This window comes from Phaseolus vulgaris, chromosome 6, assembly GCF_000499845.2.
Source record: "Phaseolus vulgaris cultivar G19833 chromosome 6, P. vulgaris v2.0, whole genome shotgun sequence".
Lineage (NCBI taxonomy): Eukaryota > Viridiplantae > Streptophyta > Magnoliopsida > Fabales > Fabaceae > Phaseolus > Phaseolus vulgaris.
The window spans coordinates 4,220,270-4,245,416 of NC_023754.2; the positions used below are offsets into that span (position 1 = coordinate 4,220,270).

The 25,147-nt window shown below is 39.5% G+C and overlaps 1 protein-coding gene across 1 annotated transcript; it reads right to left on the reverse strand.

Moving 5' to 3' along the window:
• Nucleotides 1-744: 744 nt before the first annotated feature.
• Nucleotides 745-5,648, reverse strand: LOC137830964 (uncharacterized). The gene is made up of 2 exons (XM_068638403.1): nt 5,495-5,648; nt 745-2,822 (listed from the first exon to the last, which is right to left on the reverse strand). The coding sequence occupies exon 2, from the start codon at nt 2,798-2,800 to the stop codon at nt 860-862; it is 1,941 nt and encodes a 646-aa protein (XP_068494504.1). The 5' UTR covers nt 2,801-2,822; nt 5,495-5,648; the 3' UTR covers nt 745-859.
• Between the last annotated feature and the right edge of the window lie 19,499 nt (nt 5,649-25,147).

Here is a 25,147-nt window from a genome sequence, read left to right on the forward strand (position 1 = left end):
TTGACGTTTCTTTAATTCCAAAATGTAGAATGTAGAGACTTTCTGGATTACAACATTACAACATCCAAAAATTAATATTTGTGATTTTTTATTTTATTTTAGATTATGTAGTCCGAAATACAAAATTTGTAGTCCGAAATACAAGAAAACACCAAATTATACAAATATCACTCCTTGATTCCACCAAATTTTAAGAGATTTTATCCCAATGTGTAACGTGACTTGGATCAAATTTCAAACCAAACTCAATATATAAAAGAATAGCCCTTGACTCTAAAAAACTTAAATACACATTTTATTAAACTATTTTACCAGTTAAATCTCTTTCAGAATTTTACCATAAAAAAATCCATTTTCACTTAATTTACTGATCCGTTTTGGGATAAGAGATCCATTAAATAAATGAAAAATAAAAAGTTGATTTGTAAAATGAAAAAAAAAGGTGATAAAATTCACAAAATAATAATAATTAAGTGATAAATTTAATAATTAAACATTTTAAAAAATGTACCACTGCCACAAAACTGTGACGAGGACTGGGAGCAGAGTAATGGAATATTTGAGACGCTATCAGACATTCGTCGGCTCTACCGAGTTTATACAGTGTCCTTGAGGCTGCACCATAACACTAAAATATCCGGGTTTGTATAATTCATCTGGGTTGGACGGTGAAAAGTTTAGGGTATGGAAGTGAATTGTGCATGCGACGTGGAAGTGTACAGTGCATGTGAAATTAGACGCCTGTTTTTCACAGAAATCTTACCACCAACATCATATCAACTATAGCATCATAAGAACAAACATCAAATCCACACATTTTTTGGTCTTTTTTTTATTCATTTGATTTCTCCCCTCCACTCTACAGAGAGGGAGAAGAAACAAACTGTCTCGGTAAACTAAAAAGATCTTTTCCTTCAAATGGAGAACTCCATTCCCGAGAACCTGATGTTTCAGCAGAAGATACTCCACCATCTTGCAATCCAGGCAAGGGAACAATGCTACCATTAGAGGGTAACGATCTAATTGCTGGCTGAGGAACCACACCAGAAGCATTTGAGCTGTATAGAGCACTACTCTTTGTAAAAGGTGAAAGCCCTAGCAACAATGCATTAGACCTAGGTGGAGATAAGCCTCTATCCAAGGACCAGTCTATATTGGTATAATCAAATTGCATTGATCCACCAGTGCTCCAGTCTACTGGAGAAGTTGACCCTGAAGTTGCTGCAGATCCTAGCCCAGAAAAGAGTCCAAGAGAAGAAGCAGCAGCGAGCGTTGGAGACACAGCCATTGTTCTATTCCATGGGCTATTTCCTCGGTTGGTTTGTTGCAGATCAACTGAACTGCTGTTGCCAGCCACAAACTGTTGAGGAGGCTGACCCTGGAGTTGGTGATACATTGGATTAGAACTGAAATAGTTTGAACTGAGGCTTTTAGAGCTAGGAGGGTGAGACATAAAGCCATTGGACCTCATGACTTCTACACTGTTAGCTGGATACCAACTGGCAGCTATTCCAGGAGGAGAAGAACTCAAGCTGGCAGCTGGAATCTGCTTTGTATTAACAGTTTGAGGTCGCTGCATCACAATTACTGACTCCCTAGCTGGACCAGGTTGAAGGTTCTTATAATCACCTCCAACAGCCATATAAGAAGCCTCTGTCTTAGCAGGTGTTGGTGACACTTGCAATGGTGATGCCAATGAGTAAGAAACTGAAGGATTAGATCCTGCACTTGGCCACCTCTTGTCAGCTGGTATAGAAGCTTGTTGAGACTTTGCCCAATCAGACTTGGGTTGGATTCTCTTAAGAGGCTGCACAGGTCTGTTGCTGGATTCCACAGATCCTCCAGTAACTGCTTGCTTGGTATAGTTAAAATCCTTTTCATCTTTTTTGAGTTGATTTGGAGAAAGAATGGGTTTAGTCTGTGGCCTAGCATTCTGATTCAGAACTCCTGACTGCTTACTGCCAAATGAAGGAGGATCACCAATTTCATCTGGCTTTGGTGAGCCAGATGGTCGTTCCAGCTTCAATTCTCTCAAAGACTCTGCAGCCTTATCAAGATCACCCTCACAAGCAACAACAGCTCTTTCAACCTCCTGTTTTGAGAAACTATACTTGATTTCTAGGTCTGCAATCCGAGCAAGTTCCTCTGATATATCAATTTTCAAATTACTCCCGGCTATATTTGCATCTTTATGATTATCTGCTTCTTCACCACCTTCGAACAGCCATGCTACTGATTCCTCCACCCTTCCTTCATTCAGTATCAATGCTACTGTTGCACGCTCGTGAGAAAACCCCATTGCCACAAGCTGTTGAGCAAGTGCCTCGAGTTTCCTTGACATAATATATCCACTGCTACGATCATGCAACTCTTGTGCCCGCCTTTCCTTCTGTCGTTGATGTTTCCTTTCATTCTTCTGGCGAATTTTCTCTCGTTTGTCATTATCAGCTCCTGGTACTGCCTCCAGTCGAGCAGGAGGATTAGAAGATTTCTCTTTATGGTCCTCTGACTCACCAGACCAACTACCATTGTTAGAAACAGAATCATACTCCACACCAGCTACCACTGAGCCAGCGGGAGGTTCATCTGTCTCATCTATATTCCGAAAACGACCATTCAATTGTACTTGGGAAGTAGATGCTGGTTGCATCTCCAAAGTATGGAATGTTCCTAATATAGGGTTGTATGCACTAGCTGGTACACCAGCTACTGCATTAGCAGATCCTGAAGACTTGGCAGCGGACTTCTGAGCTTCTTTGCCTGCCTTTTTTTCTTTAGACTTAGATTTGGAAGGAGACATCTCTTTAGTAGAAAATATGTCCCTGAAACATAAAAGCGAAATAATCAGATTAAATTGTTTTCTGGTGAACTAACAAATTACTACCGAAATAATATAGGGATTAACAAAAAATAATCTACTAGATAACAGTCTGTTAACATCAATACCATCATGGGTATGGATCTGTTTGCAAACAATCAAGTGCTTAGGGATTACAGGATGACAAAAGGCCCCAGTTTAAACTATAACAAACTACAGAGGGAAAAAAGGGAGGGAGAGTAACCAATAAAAAAAATATAATTCTACAAAACCAAATGGATTATATCTATCCTTAAAAGGAGTTTCCTTCAGAAGAAACTTCTTTTCTGTCCCCTGAATATTCTGTTACATGCACAGATTGAGTTCAGAAATTGATTTTCAAATGTTCTTGTTCTTGTTGCATTGCTCAGCAGTTTCCTTCTCTGGAATAACTTCATCCAGACTATCTCTGTAAATTTTAATGGGAATTAAAGGATTCATGCAATGCAAAATCTATTTGATGACAAAAAGTAATGCTCTCTACAGAAGCACAGTACAGACCATGAAAATTGCATTGCTGCCACTTAAAAAATCAAGGATGCAAAGCAAGAGTCAATAATTGTTTTAATGAAGTATTGAAAGAATGGAATCTAATAGTGATTACTACACAAACAGATGCAACTACAGTGCTTTAATCAGGAAAAATTAAAACAATTAAAATTTTAAAACTAACGAAACAATACAAGGATCTCCCCACACTTTGCCCCTTACACCAAACAAAGTAGATAATTTGTTGTGTAAATAACAGTGACACCCCATGAAGTTTTTTTTAAATTACACTTACACTCCAACTTTTTTAAAATCCTACACAAACCTCCCCTTTGTTTTTAAACATTACACTGACACCCCTTTTTACATTACACATGCACCCCTTAATTTTTTAAGAAACATTACAATTACACCCCTTACAAGGGAGGCAAGGATAAAAAAAAAACGGGGGAGAGTGTGATTCAAAACCTCAGGGGATATTACAATAATTTGTTTAATCATGTATAGAAAGGATGGAAACTGACATAGTTCAGGAATCAGATAATCTAACAAAACATGACTCAGCTGAACTCAAAATATACAGTAACATAGGACATTCAAGAGGCCATGAACTCAAAATAAACAGTAACATAGGACATTCCTCAGACACTACTAATTCTCTTGCTTAATATTTCGCCATAGCTTACAACAGAATTTCCCTCCAATTTTACCCCATGGTCAAGCTAGCAGTCGGTTACCCCAGTCAGCCCAATTCCCTTGTCCACTTAAGACCAAGATCCCCTACATATCCTTCCATTCACCCTGACTATAGAAGATTTCCTAAAAAATAAATAACTTTCCACACAGATACAGTTACAGCACTTCAATCAGGTACAGGTACAATAATATCGAAATTTTCAACAGAACATAAAGAATCCATAACAAAGATCCACCAAAACATTTCTCCCCTTACTTTGAAACCTAAGTGCAGTGAATCAAGTTTCCAACAGGTTATTCCCATATACTTAACATTCCACCACCATAAAAGATATACAATACCGGTCACCAACCAAAGGTACAAATATAGCATACTTGTCAAGTTCAATAAATAACAACATTCATTGCAGCTTGGCCTTAGAAAACCCAGCGCCATTTCAGTTAGTCTTAGTCCTACCATAACTCAATATTCCCATTCTTTGCACAGAATGTTATGATAGAAATGAGGAAACTAGCAATCAGAATAGGACTACATGTCTTTAGTGGACCTCCCCGAAGTAACTTAAACAAAAAAAAACAAAATCAGAATTATAATTATTTTATTAATATTCTATTTTATCACGCCCCCATGTAAATTTGGATAGACTAAATCAAATCATACAGCTAACCTTCCACTCTTACTAATTCTTATTAGTAACCTTCCAATCCTTTTTACTAGGAGGATAAAACAAGTCAATCTGTGCAAAAAAAAGCATTGCACACTCCTACTGCGGTAAATTACATCCAGAATTAAAAAACGAAGAAATATTCCAACTTAAGCAAAGATCATTACAGTCAACTTAAGCAACGATATGCAATTAATTAATACAGTAGTTTCAGTACTATACTAATGAAAGGGAGACACCTAAAAATGTAACATGACTGCAACAAAGATAGCATTATCTGATACAGCAACACATAAAATCAGCTGCATAGAAACTCAACCACCAACATACTCGTATTAGAACAAGCACATCCATATAGCCCAGAAAAATCTGAAAAAATTCATATTATCAACTACAGCATATCCAATGCTTCTACTTAGAGCCATTATTGTTCGTCAGTCTCAACGTTCGCCCAATACAGAACAATCAAAATCAGCAACACAAACCAAAATCCACAGCAAATCCCGACCAAAGATCCATCAACAACAAAACCAAACCTAGACCAAATCCAAACACGTCCCCACAATTCCGATTCCAAAAATCCGAACAGCCACCGAATGCGGAATGCAAATCGCGAAATTCCACAATTGCGAAAACAAAAGAAAAATAAAACCTAAAACCTAAACAACTGAAACCAGATAATAGAGTTTAATACGCAAAAAATTTATAATTATGTTTGAGATTAAAAGCGAAAAAACTTTGGAGAGAATTGAGAAACAGTGGAAGAAGAAGGAGAAGAAGAAAGCACCTGAGGATCGAACTGTAGAACGGGAAAACCGTTGGGAACTTAGAGCCAGAAGGAGAGAGATAGGTTTTTCGATGTTGAAAAGTGAAATTGGGGGAATTAGGGTTTTGATTCAATGAAAGTGAAGAGATCCGAAATTTTGCGAAAAGAGAAATGAAAAATTGTCCATATCCTAATAACAAAGCATATATAGTAGTGAGGTTCACTTGCTTTTTCCTTTCTTCTATTAAAAAAAAGTGTCTATCTTCTCTCTCTTAAATATTAAATAATTATTATAATAAAATTTTATTTACTTGTAAATTTTTCTTTTATTTTCTTAAACATGTTTTCTCTTATTATTTTTAAAGCTTAAGTTTTAAACAAAGCCATTCCAGAACATTTATATTATCAATTATAAAGAAGTCATTGTACGTAAGATTAAAGATAAGTCGAATTTAATTTATTTCAGTTTAACATGAATTTAACTTAAGTTTATTTTGACATCAAATTTGACTTAATTTAAGTTTGTGAGCACATCGTTAAGGTTGATAATTCGACTAAATTGAAAATTATAATTATCTTGCATATTATTTATTATACAAGAATAAAAACTAATTATATAATTTAATATACAAGTGATATTAATTTATGTCTTATAATTAAATAGTTCACCCATAACTGTTAAAATCAAATTGTAATTCTTAAAATTTTCCAAATTCAAGTAACCAAATAAGTTAATTCATTTTTTGCACTAATGTAATGTTAAACTTGGATTATTTTAATCGAGATTCTTGATTTATTTGTGCAACACGTGCTTTATTCCAAAAGTTCTCAAGGGTGAACTTTTTTCCCTCTAATAAGGGCACTCCACCCTCTTCCTTATGGCCAAAATCACACTAGATATTTGGCTTGCACTTGATGTCGTGTTGAAGTTTGGTTCCTCTCTATGACTCAAGTCTCATTTAAGTCTTTGTGAAATGTAAGTTTTAATTTCACAGGTCTTACTTTTAACACCTAAATTTTGATTATAACATATAGTATAAATAGATATTAAACATTAATATAAAATTACATTAGATCAAACACAAGTTGTTGACAAAATATATTCAATTGACAAAATGTAAGAAAAGTTTTAAAGTGAAGATTGCCAAATATAAGTAAAGATATGATCAAGCAGTGAGCCAACACTTTGCTCTAATAAAAGATCTTATCAAGTGATGTCACTTCTACAAGACAAAAATATTAAAGCATGAAGTATTTTTTTGAAATAATTATATTTGAACAATCTCTAGAAGAATGAAAGTACTAGACATTTTTTAAGAATATACATATGTAGGAAAAGTAGACGCATGTTATGCTAAACGCTATCAAACAAGAATAGACGAAGTCTTAAAAGCTTGAAGCACGAGACGATCTTCACTAGTCAATAAGCACATATTAAATATTAAGAATCATTGCATCTTTACAATGTCACACCATCTAGTCTCTACAAGTTGGCTGTGAACTCTTTTCAAGAAAAATTCTAACAGAAAGTATAATTCATCAATGTGTGAAAGTTCATTTTGGTATTGTTAGTGATACAAAGTGTATTGGACAGGAATGCTCGGGACCTCAGTCCTAACATTTAGGCATGGTCAACTTGATTTTGGATCAAAAGGCGAATCATGAGTTTGACCCACTTTTAATGGTAAGTTCGGTAAAGAATAATTAAAGTACAGAAAATATTAAGTTTAGTCATATGCTAATATAAAGTCGTTCGTTAAATATATATGTTAATATAAAGTTGTTAGTTGAATATATATGTTAATAAAGTTGTTAAAGAAGTAGCGAGCACTCGTGAATAAAGGTGCTCGGGATTCTCTTCTATTGTTAGCACCGTGAGTAAAGGTGCCCGTAGGCAGAATATTTTTTGTTATATATTGAGATTATATTCTCGTGAGTGAAAGTTATTAAAGGGATAACTATAAAAGGGGCTTGAGACCGCCGGTAAAGGTACGCTATTTCTAGATACTTTAGACTGAAACTTATTACTTATTTTGAATGCTCTCACTGACTTAATCATCAGAGTGTGATCAACAGGTAGAGTCTCATCTGTCCCAACGAAGCCACGTTCCAAAGCAGAAAAAGGAGACAGATCAGAAGCGGAGCTCTCCGTCCAGTCCAATCGAGGTCAACCAGCAAGAACACAAAGAAAATTCAACTAAAAAAAGTGAATGGTTTACACATCCCATCATACAACATAGCTGAGAATATTAACAAAAGAAACATGAACCATTGAAATAGTCTTGACACATAATGCTCTGAAGTACGCAACCTACAATGATCCTTTTTGAATGCCTATATAAGGAAGCATTACCATGCTAAATAGATTAAGGTTCCAAGACATAACCCAGCTTCATGAGCTTGACAAAAGTCTTGAAAGCCTTGAAGTGGGTTAAATTGTAGTTATCTTCCAAACGACATAGACAAAGAGAGATTTACATTGTAATCCTTCATTGTTGTAAACTTTTCTTTAGAAGCAAGGAGTGCATAGTTTCATATCCACTCTTTTAAGTGTGAATCTTTTAATCAAACAACATATTGTTGTGTAGCTTGGAGAGACTTTTGGTACTTTGCTTGGAAAGACCTTGAGAACTCATGCTTAAACTCTAGGAGAGTTCAAGGGGATAGCCTAGAGATGTTTTTTAGTACTTAGCCTAAAAGGATATTGTGTATTTTGATATGGACATTCTCCCAATGTGTGCTAAACTTTATGGAAAAATTACATCTTTTTTATTTTTGTAAAGATTGTGTGTATAAAACCTTTGCCCATTATAACTCAAATAAAAAAAATTAAAAATAATAGAAGTTTAGTAAATCAACAGATTTTGAAAAATATTTCATAGCATTAAGAATGCATTGGTTTGTATTTGACATAGGAATATAAAAGGTAAACAAGTATGTAAATATTAGTAGTAGTTTTATTTAGATTGAACATTTACTATTGTATTGGACCAGAGCGTGTAGAGCTCAGTGCTTGGTGGTCGAGCATCAGTGTCTGCGTTAAACAGGTCAGCTCGATCGTCGGGTCGAGTTGATGGGCCACATGTGTGGGCTCCATGTATGTGTGTATTGACTCCCATTCATATACTTAATGTAATCCTTCATGTAAGGTCTGGTCGGTCAGCGAAGAGTGTTAATGGGCCTAGGGATGCGTTTAGTGCATTGGGTCTAGTACAGGTAAAACATTCTCTATAAGCCTAAGCCCATGTGTGCTAGGGCATAATGAGTAGGTCGCATGCATGGTACGAAGTGCCTCGCTGAAGGTGCCTACGTGAAACAGATTGGACCCCTGATGTTGGTACATGAGCTGGTACCCTAGTGGTTATTCTGTTAAGATTTGATGTACTCTAGTAAAGGAAATATTTTGTTCAGCTACGGCTCTAACAGAGCGTGCCCTAAACAAAATATCTTTCTAATGCATAGGCTTTCAGTTGAGATAAGACTCTCATGATAGAAAGCTGCTACAAGAGGTAGGCTATAAAAGGGACTTGAGATCCCAGGTAAAGGTAGGTTGTTTCTAAGACTGAAACTAGTTACTTCTTGTTTCTATAAGCTATGTACTGACTTGATCGGCGAAGTGCAATCAACAGGTAGGGCCCCCTCTATCTCAACAAAGTCGCTCAACATTCCAGAGGGAAGAAGGGATACCACCAGAGATAGTCGGAGCCAGAACTTGGGATTGAAGTCGACCGGCGACCAAGTCAACCGACGATAACATTTGGCGCCCACCTTAGGGCCCGATAAAACTAGGTCCCACCCACAGTTGTGTTAAAGCTTTTTAATGAAATGAGGAATACGAAGCAAGGTTCGACAGGACCAGAAGGAAACGACAATCCCACCATACAACAGCTCATGGAGACGATTAACGCCCTACAAGAGACGGTGGCGGCATCCAAGGCTGACCAGGACAGGCTCATGGTGGAGGTTCGAGTTGAACAGGTGCTTAGGCAAAACCAGTTCATAGTGGAGCTAGATGCATCAGCAAGCAACGAGGAACTATGCAAAGCTAATGAGGAGTTGCGCAGAGACCTACAACGGCTAGGAGAGCGCTACATGGGAGAACGGAGCCCAACGACACAAGAAAGGACTCGCCCCATGCCTTTCTCACAGGCGATCATGGACGTTGTCATGCCGACTAACTTCATAATGCCCAAGATTGTCTTCACAGGAACAGAAGACCCAAAGGCCCATCTCACAGCGTTCAACGCTCAAATGATGATCTCGGGGGGGACAGACGACATGCACTCATGCACTGTAAGTTGTTCATGGGCACGTTCACAAGCACAACGCTGTAGTGGTTCATCGGCCTCCCAAACATCCACATTACTTCTTTCGACCAATTTTCTATTTTCTTCAAGGAACAGTTCATAGTCAACTGAGCTCGACTGTCTATCCCTTTCGACCTCTACGGGGTGAAACAACACCAGGGAGAACCTTTGAAGGACTTCTTGAACAGGTTTGGGGCGTTTGTAGTAAAACTCCAAACTCAGGACGAGGCTTTGATGGTCCATGCTTTTGGGCAGGAGATCATGTCAGGGCCATTCAGTGATTCACTTATCAGAAACCGGGCAAGGACTTTTGGGGAGATCAGGCGACAAGTTGTTGCCCACATCACCGCGGAGGAAGCTGTGACAGTTAAGCACGAGGGCTCGTACACAAGGTAGGCCAAACCCAGAGAGAGCGGTCAAACCCAACCAATGAGAGTGCATGAGGCTGCGACCGGGAAGAGGTCAGACACTCTGTGAGCACCTTATGCGCCAAGAAAGAGTCAAACTAGGTCGAGGGCGAATGATGATTTGGCTTTTCGACCGAAGTTCAAAATGTCTTATAAGGAACTACTGGCTATGCCAGGCATGGCAGACCAATTGAGGTTCCCCCCAAAGTCTTATAGGAATTTGGGGCCACGCAAGGAGATCTGGTGTGATTTCCACAAAGCCTACGACCATGATGTGGAGCACTGCATAGCTCTCGGCTACCAGCTAGCAGGGTTGGTGAAGGATGGTTTCTTGAAGGAATACCTAGAAGGCAACCAAGACCCATTGAAGGATGATCTGCAATCAGCGGACCAGAGGCCCAAGGTGCCTGTCTGATGTGACCCAAAAATACATGAAGATGACCAAGGATGCTATACTTGAAGGGTCATCAAAACAAGCAAATAAAGACTTCATCAATAGAAGAAATGGACAAGGCCCAAAGCATTTGAAGTTCTTCTTATTAGTCTTCTCAAAAAGAGGCCCTAGCCCAATTAATATCTTTTTCGTAATATCTTTAGAATAGATTTAAAATAGAACATAAAAAAGGAAGTATGAATAAAAGTATAGGACTTATGAAGAGTAGTACCAAAAGTCACATTTTCCATGGAGAATGTAACTTGTTGGGTGGCATTTTCATATGCCTTTGCCTTCCCATGCCTTTTCATTTCCTTTTGCCCTTTAGATGACCGACCCTCTACACTATATAAAGAGGTGATTGGCTATTGTAAAAAAACATTAGATTGAATTTGAAAGAAAGGTTACTCTCCTCAAAATTGAGTGGGTTTTTGTGAGACTTGTTCTCCTTTTCCTAGTCTTATCTTGTGGGTTTTGGGAACTCTCAAGTGACGACATTCTTCACTCATCATGAAGCCAATTCACCCTTCAAGTGGCGCGACCATTCCCAAGTCTACAACCACATAAGTTTCTCCTTTCATCTTTTTCTTCCATTTCCATGTCATATCAAAACTCTAAAACATGTCTTGTTGTTGCTCTTAATTTCTATTCGGTAGAACTTGTTTGTTTCTTGTTTTTGATTGGTTGCAATTGTTTTCTTGTTGTTCTAATCGGTTCATGTGCTTCCAATTGAAGTTTCAATCAGTTCATAGGTTTCCATTTGGTTTTAAAGTGGTTTGTTTCATAGTTCTCTTCGGTTCATCTTCTTTAATGGGTTTCAATTTGGTTATGGGTTCTTGATTTGTGTTCTTGAATTGTTAGTGAATCTTGATCCTAATTCTTGAAAGTGTCTATTCATGAATCATCTCTTGATCAACTCACATCATTGTCCATGGAGAAATTAATACAATCTCGGGAGGATTTTTGGGAGGAGGTTGTACCGCCTCTTAGTGTAAGAGATACGCGAGGGAGGTGATGACGATGGAGGTACGAGAGCCTGATCAGCCGACCAAGCCTGACCTCTACTTCACCAAGGATGATTTGAGAGATGTAGTCCCACATGAGAACGATCCAGTGGTGATCTCAGTCGTGACAGTGGGAAGAAGAGTTCACAGAGTCCTCATTGACCAGGGCAACTCGGTCGACGTGATGTTCTGGGAGACCTTCAACAAACTACAGTTGTCACCCAACCATCTTTTACGACTGTTGCCTATTTGGTTTCGCTGAAGACCAGGTTGAAGCAAGGGGCCATGTGGAGTTAAGGACGACATTTTAAGATGGCACCTCATCTTGTACTACCAGTATTAGGTACTTAGTTGTTAACTCATCTTATAACATACTTTTGGGTAGACCTGCCTTGAACAGGTTAGGCGCGGTGGCCTCAACGAGCCACAAGAGCCAGAGGGAATCACTCGTGTAGAGATCGCCAGCAAAAGGCGACCTGAGCCTGTAGATGAGGTTCAGGAAAAATAAATTGTGGGAAAGAAGTTCACGCTCGGAACATCACTAGGCCAAGAGTTGTAGCATCAGATCGCCGAGGTAATTGCCAAGCACTTAAACGCTTTCGCGTGGTTCGCCTCTGATATGCCTGACAATTTCTTATGCCACCGGCTCACAATGGACACGAAGGTCAGGCCCGTAATTCAAAGGAGAAGGAAGTTTAACAATGAGAGATGTTTGGTTATTCGGGAAGAGACCTAGAAGCTACTCAGTGCGGGCCACAAAATGGAGATCCAGTACCCTGAGTGGCTAGCAAACGTTGTGTTGGTCAAGAAAGCCAACGGAAAGTGAAGGATGTGTGTTGACTTCACCGACCCGAAGAAGGACAGCCCTAAGGATTGGTATCCGCTGCCCAGCATCGACACCTTAGTGGACAACGCCTCGGGTTGCCGACTTCTCAGTTTCTTGGACGCATTCTCGGGGTACAATCAGATTTGTATGCACCCTCGCGACGAGAGTAAGACTGCGTTCATGACCGAGCTCTCCAGTTACTGTTACAAGGTCATGCCCTTTGGGCTGAAGAACGCTAGAGCGACCTGCTAGAGGTTGATGGATAGGATCCTCGTGATGAGAATCGAAAATACATGAAGATGACCAAGGATGCTACACTTGAAGGGTCATCTCAACAAGCAAATAAAGACCTCATTAATAAGAGGAATGGACAAGGGCCAAAACATCTTAAGTTCTTCTTATTAGTCTTTTCTAAAGATGAGGCCCAAGACCAAGAAGGCCAAGCCAAGAAGCCCAAGCCCAACCCATGAGGAGCAAGGCCAAGGCTTTAAGAAATGAGCATCATTGGATGTCTCTTTGTGTAAATACTTTTCTGTAGTCTTTAGTAGAATTTTAAGGGAAGGTGTAGATATTAAATAAGGGGTGCTAATGTACAAAAAAAAGTCACACCTTCCATGTGACATAAAAGAGTAGGTGTAGATATAGTTTTAGGAGGAGCCAAACTAGGAAAGCAAGTCACACTTCTCGTGTGACTTGTTTTGGCTCCAATTTTGAATAGTCTAGTTTTTGAATTGTGCCTTTTCATTTTCAGCCCTCTTCTACTATAAATAGAGAGGCAATGCTCTTGTAAATTCAGAATTTAGAAATTGAAGAAAGGAAACTCTACTCAAATTGAGAGAGAATTGTGAGAGATTTGATCTCCTTCACTAAGTCTTATCTTGTGAGCTTTGGAGGGCTTCAAGTGACGACAACTAGCACTCATCTTGGATCATCATCTCCAAGTGGCGTGTCCATCTTCTTCAAGTCTTCATCCAATTAAGTTTCTTCTTCCTTCCAACTCCATTTCCATTTAGAATCATGTTTTAGCAATTCCAATTGGTTGTTTTAGTTCCTTTTGTGTTGTTCTTCATTTTCCACCGATTGTTCTTGCTTCTTTTGTGTTTCCTTTTATTTTCAGCACTTAATTCTCCTTTCAATCGGTTCATATGTGTGAGTTGTTGTTTTTAATCGGTGTTTCTACTTGTGTTCATGTGTTGATCTTGCTTTCCTATCCATTTCCGCCCTATATTTGTGTATAAGGATATGACACTCATGATTCTTATGAGTTTGGCTCTTCATTTGGAAGGCAATGTCCTCCATTGAACTGTCCTTAAGCCCCCTTATTGTGTTCCTAAAGTGTTTATGCTTGATTCAACTCACATCACCTCGCCCCTATGATAGGGCGAAATGTGCAGGAGTACATGGACGACATGGTCGTCACCTCGCCCGAGAGAGATCAACATGTTGCTGACTTGGAGGAGCTATTGGCCACAATAGCTAAGTATGACTTGAAATTGAATCTCTAAAAATGTGTATTCGGGGTAGAGGTAGGGAAATTCTTAGGGTTCTTGCTCACCGAGCTGGGAATATAAGCAAACCCCGATAAGTGCGCAACAATCATAAGGATGAGAAGCCTTGCCACTATAAAAGAGGTACAACAATTGACTAGGCAGATGGCTGCCCTGTCTCGATTCTTGTCACCAGGAGGAGATAAGGGGTATCCTTATTTCTAGTGTCTAAAAAATAATAACCGCTTCGTATGGACTGGCGAGTGTGAGGAGGCGTTTCTCAAGCTGAAGGAGTACTTGGCCTACCCGCCTGTTCTTTGCAAGCCGTTACTAGGTACTCTCCTCTGCCTCTACTTCGCGGTGATAGATCGAGCGATCAGTCGGTCCTGGTACAAGAACAAGAGCAAGTTCAGAAGCCGATATACTTCGTGAGTAAGGTGTTGCAAGGGGCCCGAGGTGCGCTACCAGGCCATCGAGAAAGCAGCCCTATCAGTCGTATTTGCATCTCGACGACTTCGTCACTATTTCCAGAGCTTCACAATGGTTGTCATGACCGACCTTCCCATACGAAAGGTCCTCCGGACACCTGACGTAGCAGGTCAGATGGTACATTGGGTAGTCGAGTTGTCTGAGTTTGATGTGCAGTATGAACCTAGAGGACCTATCAAGAGCCAAGTTTATGCTGACTTTGTGGAGGAGCTGTCCTCAGAAGCCCCTCAGGTAGATGGTTGGGATTTCCAATGGGTTCTCTCCGTGGGCTCTTTTAACCAGCAGGGTGGTGAGACTGGTATAATCCTGGAAGAACCAAATGGATTGTTGATCGAGTAAGCCCTCAGATTTGCTTTCAAGGTCAATAACAATCAGGCTGAGTGTGAGGCTCTGGTAGCTGGGATGTTGTTGGCCAAGGAGTTGGGTGCTCGAAGTTTGTTGGTGAAAAGCGACTCGCTATTAGTGACCGGGCAGGTAACAAGTGAGTACAAGACCAAGGATCCACATATGTCCTCGTACTTGAAGTATGTCATGCTCTTGAAGGAGATCTTCCCTACGTTTGAATTAGTGCATGTCCCAAGGGAACAAAATGCACGAGCAGACCTGTTGGCCAAGCTCGCTAGCTCAGGTAAGGGAGGTCGCTAGAGATCAGTCATTCAAGAAACCCTGAAGTCACCCAGAACTGCCGCAGGTTGTGCTGGAGAAGTCCAACAAGTGGAGACTTTGGAGGGTGGAAAAAAAGGGCACCGATCATTGACGCAAGAAATGCTGAAGGTGCCCAAGGTGAGCGCCTATGGCTTGTCGGGAGAGAAATTGTTGGATGCCTGTTAGGTTGACGTAGGCGAAACCTGGATGACATCGTATAGGCGTTACCTTGTTGATGGGATGCTCCCAGTAGAGCCCGCGGAGGCTAAAGTAGTTAAGAAGAACTTAGACGGGTATACCCTGGTAGATGGAAAACTGTTTAGACATGGCTACACACATCCTATCCTCACCTGTGTAAGTGGGGATCAGTGTACACGCATCATGGCAGAGCTCCATGAAGGCATTTGTGGGGGTCATGTCGGGAGACGAGCTTTCTCCCTGAAGGTTGTTCGGGTGGGGTATTATTGGCCGACCATGAGGGAAGAATGCATGAAGTACGCATAGCGATGAGATCAATGTCAGAAGCATGCTGATTGGCATCGGAGAAGTTGCGGTCCATACATATCCCCTGGCCTTTCCACACATGGGGAATAAGCATCTTAGGCCCCTTCCCACTAGCGATTCAACAGATGAAATACCTAGTGGTGGTGGCGATTGAATACTTTACCAAGTGGGTAGAAGTTGAACCAGTGGCACATATAACTACCCACAGGGTCCAGCACTTCATGTGGAAGAACATTGTCTGCCGTTTTGGGATTCCAAAACGCCTAGTGTCTAACAACGACACCCAATTCGCAAGTTGTGCACAGAGCTCGACATCAAGCAAGTGTTCGCCTCGGTAGAGCACCCTCAGACAAACAGACAAGTTGAGTCCGCCAACAGAGTCTTGCTTAGAGGCCCGAAGAGAAGGTTGAAGAAGGGTAAGGGGACATGGATTGATGAGGTACCTCGAATTTTGTGGGCATACCACACCACTCCACAATCCACCACGAAGGAAACGCCTTTCAGATTGCTATATGGGTCAGACGCTATGATCCCTGTGGAGATTCAGGAGAGCTCGTCACGATTCCAGAACTTCGTGATAGAGGAGTCTAATGAAGGGAGAAAGGTGAACTTAGATTTACTTGATGAGGTGCGAAAGCAAGCACGCGTCAAAGTTGAAGCCCTAAAGAGAAGGGTGGAGCAGAAACAAAGGTCCAAGCTAAGACCTCGGTAGTTCCAAGTTGCCGACCTAGTGATGCAAAAGGTTCACCCCTACCAGTTGGAGAACAAGTTATCTCCCAAGTGGACCGGCCCATTCCGCGTAGTAGAGGCACTCGGAAACAGAGCGTACAGGCTCGAGAGTCTGGAGAGTGGAGCTATACCCCGAACGTGGAATGGGGCCAACCTCAAATTTGATTTCAGTTAATACATTATTTCATTTATGAACAATGTGAAATGATTAAGGGGACACTCTTTTTCCCTTACCAACGTTTTTTAATGAGGTTGCCCAATGAAAAACTATTCATCAAAGATGTTTGCCATTATACTTTGTTAAGACCCAAGAAGGCAACTTGACCCATATGTTATCCGAGTAAGCGCACTGCGTGTACTAATGATAAACCAGACGAGGTCACCTATCCCTCTGGTAAGATTCCAAGGCTTAGGTGACTCCACAATTATGTAGTTCAGATGCGAAACCCGATTCTCAGTAAGGCTCTGAGTTTAGGCACCCTAAATGAATTTGAAGTAACCTCCCATTGGTAAGACTCCAAGATTGGGAACATAGAGACTCGTAGCGATTCAGGTGAGAGGACCTTTGGCTTAGTGAGACTCTAAGCTCGGGTACCCTGAATTATAGCTTGCCATCGTTTGGTTTGAGCTACAAAAGACAACCTTTGTCTCAGTAAGACTCTAAGATCAGGTGTTTCAAAAGTTTTATCTGCCATAGCTAGGAATGTTTGGCCTAAACCGGGGAAGTCTTCCTGTCTTGGTAAGATTCCAAGCTTAGATGCCCTGAGTACGTGTTGTAAGGCAGTATGCTCTCTTCTCAGTAAGATTTTGAGTCTGGGAGGTACTGAGCCAAATTAACAGTAAAAGAGAGCATGCGGTCAAGGGTATACAGAGTAACCCACCTCGACATGGGAGAAACTCACCAAGCTCAAGTACTCGATTGAGAGAAATCGAGATCAACTCTGTAGGATAACAAGGCACCATGAAGGTGTTGAGAGTAGACTTGAGGGAGAATCAGCACCCAAGTCAACCACACGAGTCATCCCTAGCCTCGAGGAGGGATGTGTGAAAGGAAAGTGGGAAAGTCTTGCTCTGCCAAGGTGAAGGTGGAGTGAGACAACCCCTACGACCAAGAGGTACAGGTCGTCCCACAGATAGCTTTGCCAAGAGTGCTGAGAGCACCACGATTCGCCATACTTAATTGGTACATTACCTTGTTAAGATGGTTAGTTCCATCAATTAATTGAAGTACATTGTGAGTTACCCTGTTATGTTGGTGTGGTGGGATTTATCATTAGTTGATTAAGTCATGATAGCCACGAGGTGATCAAAAGAATTGTCATTAGTTGGTTAAGTTATGATAATCATATTTATTAGAGGCATGCATTGTCGCTATACTAGTCGGTGTATGGCAAAGAAGGGCACGTTGCATAAATGAAAACATTCATATATGTACAAAATCTAGAAATAGTTCATAGGGCTACAAAAGGAGGGTGATGACAAGGAAACCCCTCCCCGCTACTCTCCATCTACTAATCACCCATCTACCACAATCTTGTCCAAGCCAAGTTGGGAGAAATCCAGCTCAGGGTAGATGCAGGGGGCCTGGGCCACGACATCGTCAAAACCCATCATATAGAAGTTGGCAGCATTAGTTGTCAGGTCTTCCTTGGTCTTCTCCAGGAGCTCATCCTTCTGTACCAGTTCCTTGCCTTTTTTGGCCAGCTCTTCCTTCAACCTATCCACCTCAGCATGGAGTTCGACATTTTTTGCAGATAATTCCAAAGCCTCCTTGGACTTCTCAGTCAGGAGGGCCTTGGTCTCTTGCTGTGTCGTTTGAAGCTCCTTAACTCGTTGAACGAGCTTAGCAACTTTGAGGGCTTCCTTCTTGGCCGAATTCTTCCATCTCCTAAGCTTGGAAAGGACTGCCCCAGTTGCCTCACTGTTTGCCCCATCAACTGGTCCTCCTCCAAGCTGTCCAGTTCTTCTCTGGCCTTGGTGGGAAGCAGGGTCTTCTCAAGAAAGGAAGGGGCATCAAAGGAGGGATCCCACAGTCCTCCCTTTTGCAAGTCCTCTCTCTTACTCTCTTGTACCATAATATCGCGAGAAGGGAAGGGTTAGGTGGAGGGACTTGTGGTAAGGGAGCCCAACCATATGAGGTTAAATGCACAGTAGGCACAGAGGCAGCCTTTCGTCTCCTCTTAAAGACGGGCCTTAAGTAGGTATCCTCGTCATCTGAGAGGGCCATTTCGGCCACTGCCTTCAATTTCAAGTCTTTGGCAGGAGGAGCTTGAGCAACAACTTTTAGCAACTTAGCTCTGGCAGCCAAGTCTCTCTTATTCAATGTATGTAGCATACTGTCTGCATGAAAAACAAGAGAAAATTTAGTAACACACATGCAAAGCAAGAGTAAGGGAAAGAAGGATACCAATGTATGCTTTGAGTTCCACCGGGGAGAACTCATGCTTTATAAAGGCGACAATGTCAAAAACCACCTTGAGATTGGAGAAAAAGAGGTACACCTCTCATTCTCTTTGGGGTAAACCCACAACTAGCAACCCAGGTGTTTGGCTTCGACAAAATGTAGGAAGACTTGCACTGATGGCAGATGGCCAAAGTGGCTGTAGAGAATGGAGAAACCCTGAACAAACGCCCAACTATTTGGATGTAGCTGGGCAGGGGCGACATTAATTTCGGTGAGGAGGGCTCTTTCAAAGTGGTATAAGGGTAGGCAGAGGATAATCTTCTTAAAATTGGTGGAGTAGAAGAAGCATAAAGGACCCTCTGGGTCCGACGATTCATCACAGCAAACCAGCTCGTCTACCCTACACGACACTACCTTAACATACTTATCATCCTACCAAAAAGGAAATTTTTCTTAGGATGTTCACCCTTCCTATACAATACTATCTTCTCATGGGTGGTGTATTCAAAATTTTCTTCTAACAAATTGCTAGGGGCCCAGGGATATAGGATTTTGTAATCCATCATACAGAGAATCTAAAAACAAGAAAAGCAAACAAATGGACACAGGCAAATGCTCATATAAAAGAAGTGCATGCAATTCGAAAAAGGGAACAACGAAGCAAAAATAGAGACAACAATCACAATCGCAAAAAATGTAAACAGTCCCAGTGCAGTTGATATGAGCAGACTAAAAGCGTTAAAATGATGTTATCAAACATTCATGAGTTAAAGGACGTACCTTGATTCAGTTGACGAGTTGAGGCGACGAGGACTGTCTAGGTTGAAGAAGAAGGATAAGAGCGTTCGAAGAAAGGCACAAAGTCTTTCAAAGGGAAATGAAATAGTAAAGAAAGATTTGAGTTTTCGAAGTATTAACGTATGAGGGAAGCGCAAGCGGTAACACTTTCCAGCCGTTGATGATGGCCACGTGTACGCTCGTGGTGGACAGTGGTGAGATGTCACCACAAGACATTGTGCGTGTCGCGCTACTCACAAGACACATAGGTCACCGCGGGTGAGCAGTTAGTCTCTTCACTGAAACAAGTTCAGCTCGAGCCTGGGGGGCTTGTGTATTGGACCAGAGCATGTAGAGTTCAGTGCTCGGTGGTCGGACATTAGCATCTGCGTTAAACAGGTCAGCTCGGTCGTCGGGTCAAGTTGATGGACCACGTGAGTGGGCTCCAGGTATGTGTGTATTGACTCCCATTCATATACTTAATATAATCCTTCGCGTATAAGGCCTGGTCGGTTAGCGACGAGTGTTAATGGGCCTAGGGGTGCGTTTAGTGCATTCGGGTCTAGTACAAGTAAAACATTCTCTATAAGCCTAAGCCCATGTGTGTTAGGGCACAATTGTTAGAATGTATGGCTTTAAACTATAGGGGGTGAATGGTTTAAAGAGGGTTTTCACAAACTTTTAAGTCTAGAATGAAAACACTTCGAAAAAAAACACTTGAATCAAAATTCAGTTTGCCAAAACATAAAGCAAAAAACACAGCACCAAAAAAACAATCGGTTGTTTAGTAGAAACAATCGGTTGTTTATACCAGTTCACAAATATAAAAACTAAATTTAAAGAGATTAAGGATAGAGAGAATGCACACAAAGGTTTATACTGGTTCACTCTTAACCCAGAGCTACATCCAGTCTTCCCAGAAACCACTGGGAATCCACTAAGCAATCAACCCTAGATCACTTACAACACAACCAAAGAAGTGACATTGATCCTCTCAAGACACACACTTCCTTTGGTCCAACACAACACCACTAAGAATGTTGATCTTGATCCCCTCAAGAACACACAACGCTTCTCAGCTATACACACAAAGTTTCTTTCAAAGTATTAAGGATTACACTTGTTACAGAGAAGATCTGAAATCAATACAAGATGAAAATCCTATCTCACACTCTTTGATCAATGCAATCTCTAAGCAATTCTCAACTTTTTCAAAAGCTCAATCTATGAAAAATCAAATATGTTTGTATTAAATCAAAGTTGTTGTTTGTTACAAAATCTTAACAAACTATTCATTGCATTTAAAGATTGGTCAAAACATTAAAAACTGGAGCGTAAACAGTTAGAAAATCATTTAATGCTCAGTCAAAGCACAAAACAGTTTTTTGTTATGGTCCCAAAACAAACAATCGGTTGTTTCCATGAATCAATCGGTTGTTCTGGTTTGACAGCAAGTCAACCATCAAAAACAGTTTTCAACCTTTCTAAAAACACCTAAGTATAAAACAATCGGTTGTTTCGACAAAACAACAAGTTGTTTTTCACTTAGTTTGAAAAACACTTTTCAATTAAAAAGGTTTGAGAATGCCTATGCTTTGGATATAATCAAGACTGGATATATACAATTAATCTACCCCAGATCCTATCTAAAGACAGCTCAGCAACAGCAAGCACATCTAGCCTTTCATCATCCTTCAAAGGGTTTGGATTCTTCAAAGCTTGAACACACTTGATTCAACAACAATGAGTAGGTCGCATGTGTGGTACGAAGCGCCTCGTCGAAGGTGCCTACGTGAAACAGATTGGACCCCTGATGTTGGTACATGAGTTGATACCCTGGTGGTTATTATGTTAAGATTTGATGCACTCCATTGAAGGAAAGATTATGTTCAGCTGCGACGCTAAGAGAGCGTGCCCTAAACAGAATATCTTTTTAATGCATAAGCTTTCAGGTGAGATAAGACTCTCGTGATAGAAAGCTATTAGAAGAGGTAGGCTATAAAAGGGACTTGAGATCCCAAGAAAGGTAGGCTATTTCTAAGACTGAAACTAGTTACTTCTTGTTTCAATAAGCCCTGTATTGACTTGATCGTCTGAGTGCAATCAATAGGTAGGGCCCCCTCTGTCTCAATGGAGTCGTTCAGCATTCCAAAGGGAAGAAGGGATACCACCAGAGATAGTCGGAGCCAGAACTTGAGATTGAAGTCGATCAGCGACCAGGTCAACCGGCGAGAACAACTACTAAACAAAAGTTATACCTAATAGTAACAACCTAACTTTTTCTATTTAAGAGCGTAGTAGCGTCTACCACAAGACAATTTAGGTCCCTTGTAATAATATGTCCCTAAAAAATTGCCTTATTGGGAACTGAACTCGTGACTTTGGCTCTAATATCAATTGCTTGATCAAACGCTTACTATTAGGTCAAAAGTTATAGTTAATAGTCAAAGCGACACTCTTTCAACTTAAAAGTGTAGCAAACCATGCATTACGATTCAATTGTGACTTAACCCACTTGACCTCCACCATTGGACAATTGATGCTACTTGCAACAATTTTATTTTCTTTAAAAATAATACTTGTAATTATTTTCGTACAGATACCTAAGCTCTAAAATTCAATGATAAAGTCTCTCAAGAAAAGGGGGTATGACATATTTTTTAATGAAAACGAATAAAAAGAAGAATAAGTGGGGTTTTAGAAGATCTCAAAGAAGGAATTAAGAATTAAAGATTATCCCTCATTAAAAAAATGGAGCTCAATTAAAAAAGTATCAACATAAAGACAATAAGATCTAAAAAGGCTCTCATACAAAGTGTTATAGAAAAAGTTCAACATTGTATGATTTTGATTAAGTGTTAAAAACAGCTAAGCTAAGTACAAACATGATCATGCTTCATTTGTAAGACAATAACTTAGCTCAACAATAGATCATGTAAGACACAAGTATTTTTCGTCTAGAAAATGATACAACCCTTTGCAGTCTTCCTTTACATTTAATAAGGCATTAATATGATCTGACAATACACACATAGTCTAAGTGATGGCAGAGCCCCCAACCACACACAACCACATAATAAGGAGGATGAAGACCTAAAGGTTGTTTATGGATTTATTTACAAATATGGGTCTAATTGGACTTTGATTTATTTTTAAAGGCCCAATCAAGAGGAAAACTCTAGGATGAAGGAATGTACAAACATATCCAAGAAGACCTCCAAATCATCAAAACATAAACTAGAGCTTTGGTCAGAAGAACACAAGAAGAATGAGTTTCGGCTGACTAGTCAACAATATTTTTGGGTCAAGCTTTAGCTTAAATAAATTGTATAAAGTTGTTTAGGATTTCATGGGTCATGTATTGGGACTAGTAGCATAAAATAATTGGACCAAATATTTGGGCTAAGTAGCATAGGTTTTTGTATTTGGGCCAATAGTAAAATAGGTCTATTTAGGGTTAAAAGTGACTAGTTAAGGTAAAAATTGGGCTTCTTTGAGCCCAATGTAACCGTAAAATGTTCAGGGTATATTAGAGGACAAAAATTACCTTGGCATAGAGCACATGGACGTCCACATGGCAACCTAGGAGTGGAGAGGATTTTGCATGAAAGGTGTGAGCTCAACATGGAAAGCATGACTCCACATGACACTTTCTCATTGGAGAGTTTTATTTTGAATTTTCAAATTTTGGCTCCAAAATGTTTAGCCTTGTCTCCTATAAATTGAGGTGTTTGGCTCATGATTTACTAAGATAAAATATATGAGTGAAGTGTTGTCAAGTTTGCATGCTTTCTCACTCCCTTGTCTAGACTTTGTAGGATAGACACCTTGATCTTTTTCTTCACCTTTTCCAAGTGATATGGCCCAACCAATCACTCTCCCTACTTCTCATGCACCTTCAAGGAAACTATAACTCCATTCGAGCCATCCTTGTCCGCTTCTTCCATCAAGCTTCCGCACAAGTTCATCAAAAATCCAAGAAACCAATTCTTAATGAAGCCAACACCATCATTTGGTATCTAGAGCTTTGGTTCTTCAAGAGATAAGTGTCTTCTCTTCATTTTATTTGATGTGTTCTTCAATTCCATGTTGTTTATCATTTTATTAAATGTCTTGTTGTTTTTAATTTTGATTTTAGTTCATGATGTTGTTTGAAAAAATTTGTTCGGTAATTTTGTTCAATTGTTCTTAAGCATTCCGGTTTTCCAATTATTTTAGGATTTTATTGAGTATGTTATTATGTTTTTTATTTTAATTGAGTCTTCTTGATATTTCAATCGATGCAAAATGTTTGTGGTTGAGTCATTTTAATTTTTGAATCAATTCAAGTAATGTCTAAGTCATGTTCATCCAATTTGTCATCAATTCTATGTAGTAATTTTCATTGTTGTTGTTGGTTGTTTGATTTAATTTGATTCCAAGTTATATTCTGAATTTGAGCTTTGGTGCCTTTTTATTTTTCCAGATTTGAGTTCATAATTTTTTTTAGTTCCATACAAGTTCATTTTCCATTCAAATCTATTATGCTTTTGAAGTTTCCAATGTTGTTTTTAATTCCAGTATAAGTTTTCCCTGTTTTACATTTTCTGTGCTGGCTGAAAACGTTTATCAAAATTAATTATGCTGGTGAAAAATTCTGAAATTCTGGATTTGAGCAGTTTGATGTGTTAAGAAAAAGTGAAAAAAAAAGTATATCAAAATTCAAAATAGAAAAAAAATGGTAAATGAAAAGCGAACAAAGTGCAAAAAAATTATGACTCTGAAAATTTGAATCGGCAATGAATTTGAAAAAAATTATTGCAATTATTTGGCACACTGTTTTTATGAAATTCCAGTGCCTACTTTGAGGTTAAAAATTGAAGTTTGAATGGTTAAAATTTCAAATTCAAATTTTAAGTAATCTTTCCAGCATAAATTTAACAAGTTAAAAGAAAATTTACACAAAAAAAATATGTAGTGTTGTTTTGGTTTTATTCATCTATTCTAGTGTCATTCTCTAATATTCCATTTTATGTCCTACCTTTTTTTGTGAACTTTAATTTTTTACTTGTCAATTTCTTGACCACTCTTTCAAGTCATGTCAATTACCAATTCTATTTGAAGTAGTCCTTAATTTTTAAATTTGAGTTTTGTTGCGTTGAATTTGTTTGACCTCTTTAGGTGGAAGTGACCTAATGTGCTTTGGTGAGTTGTGGAGCTAAATTGTTTTTGGTGCAAGCTACATTACTAAAGAGGTAAAACAGGAATACCTAAGGTTGAATATCCTAAAGAGGAAAAGGAAGGGATATCAACAACCTCATACAAAAACATACACAAAATACCAAAATGAGCTACAAGTTAAGGAATGCATAAAATAGGCATTTAATTTTTTGTGCATAAAAATTGTTGGCCTAATTTTCTTTGTATTTCTTTGAGTTGTAATTTTCAAGACTTTGATTAATGAGTGGATTAAATTAGCTTTAGTCGGTGAGTGTGTCTTCAAGGTTCAAAATGCTAAGAAGCCTCACCTTAGGAAACACCTAGTTTAAAAGTTTTCTAGTTAGCAATTTCTTTCAAGTGTTTTATTGCTTTGCATTTTTCTTGCATAAAATTTTTGTTTTCATCTTTGATTGTGCTCTAAGTAAATTGCTTAGAGAAAGGTTTGTGAAAGTGTTGTGGGATA

Excerpts from the sequence above, each read along its gene's own strand:
- LOC137830964 (XM_068638403.1), bottom strand. The coding sequence starts at position 2,800 with ATGTCTCCTTCCAAATCTAAGTCTAAAGAAAAAAAGGCAGGCAAAGAA.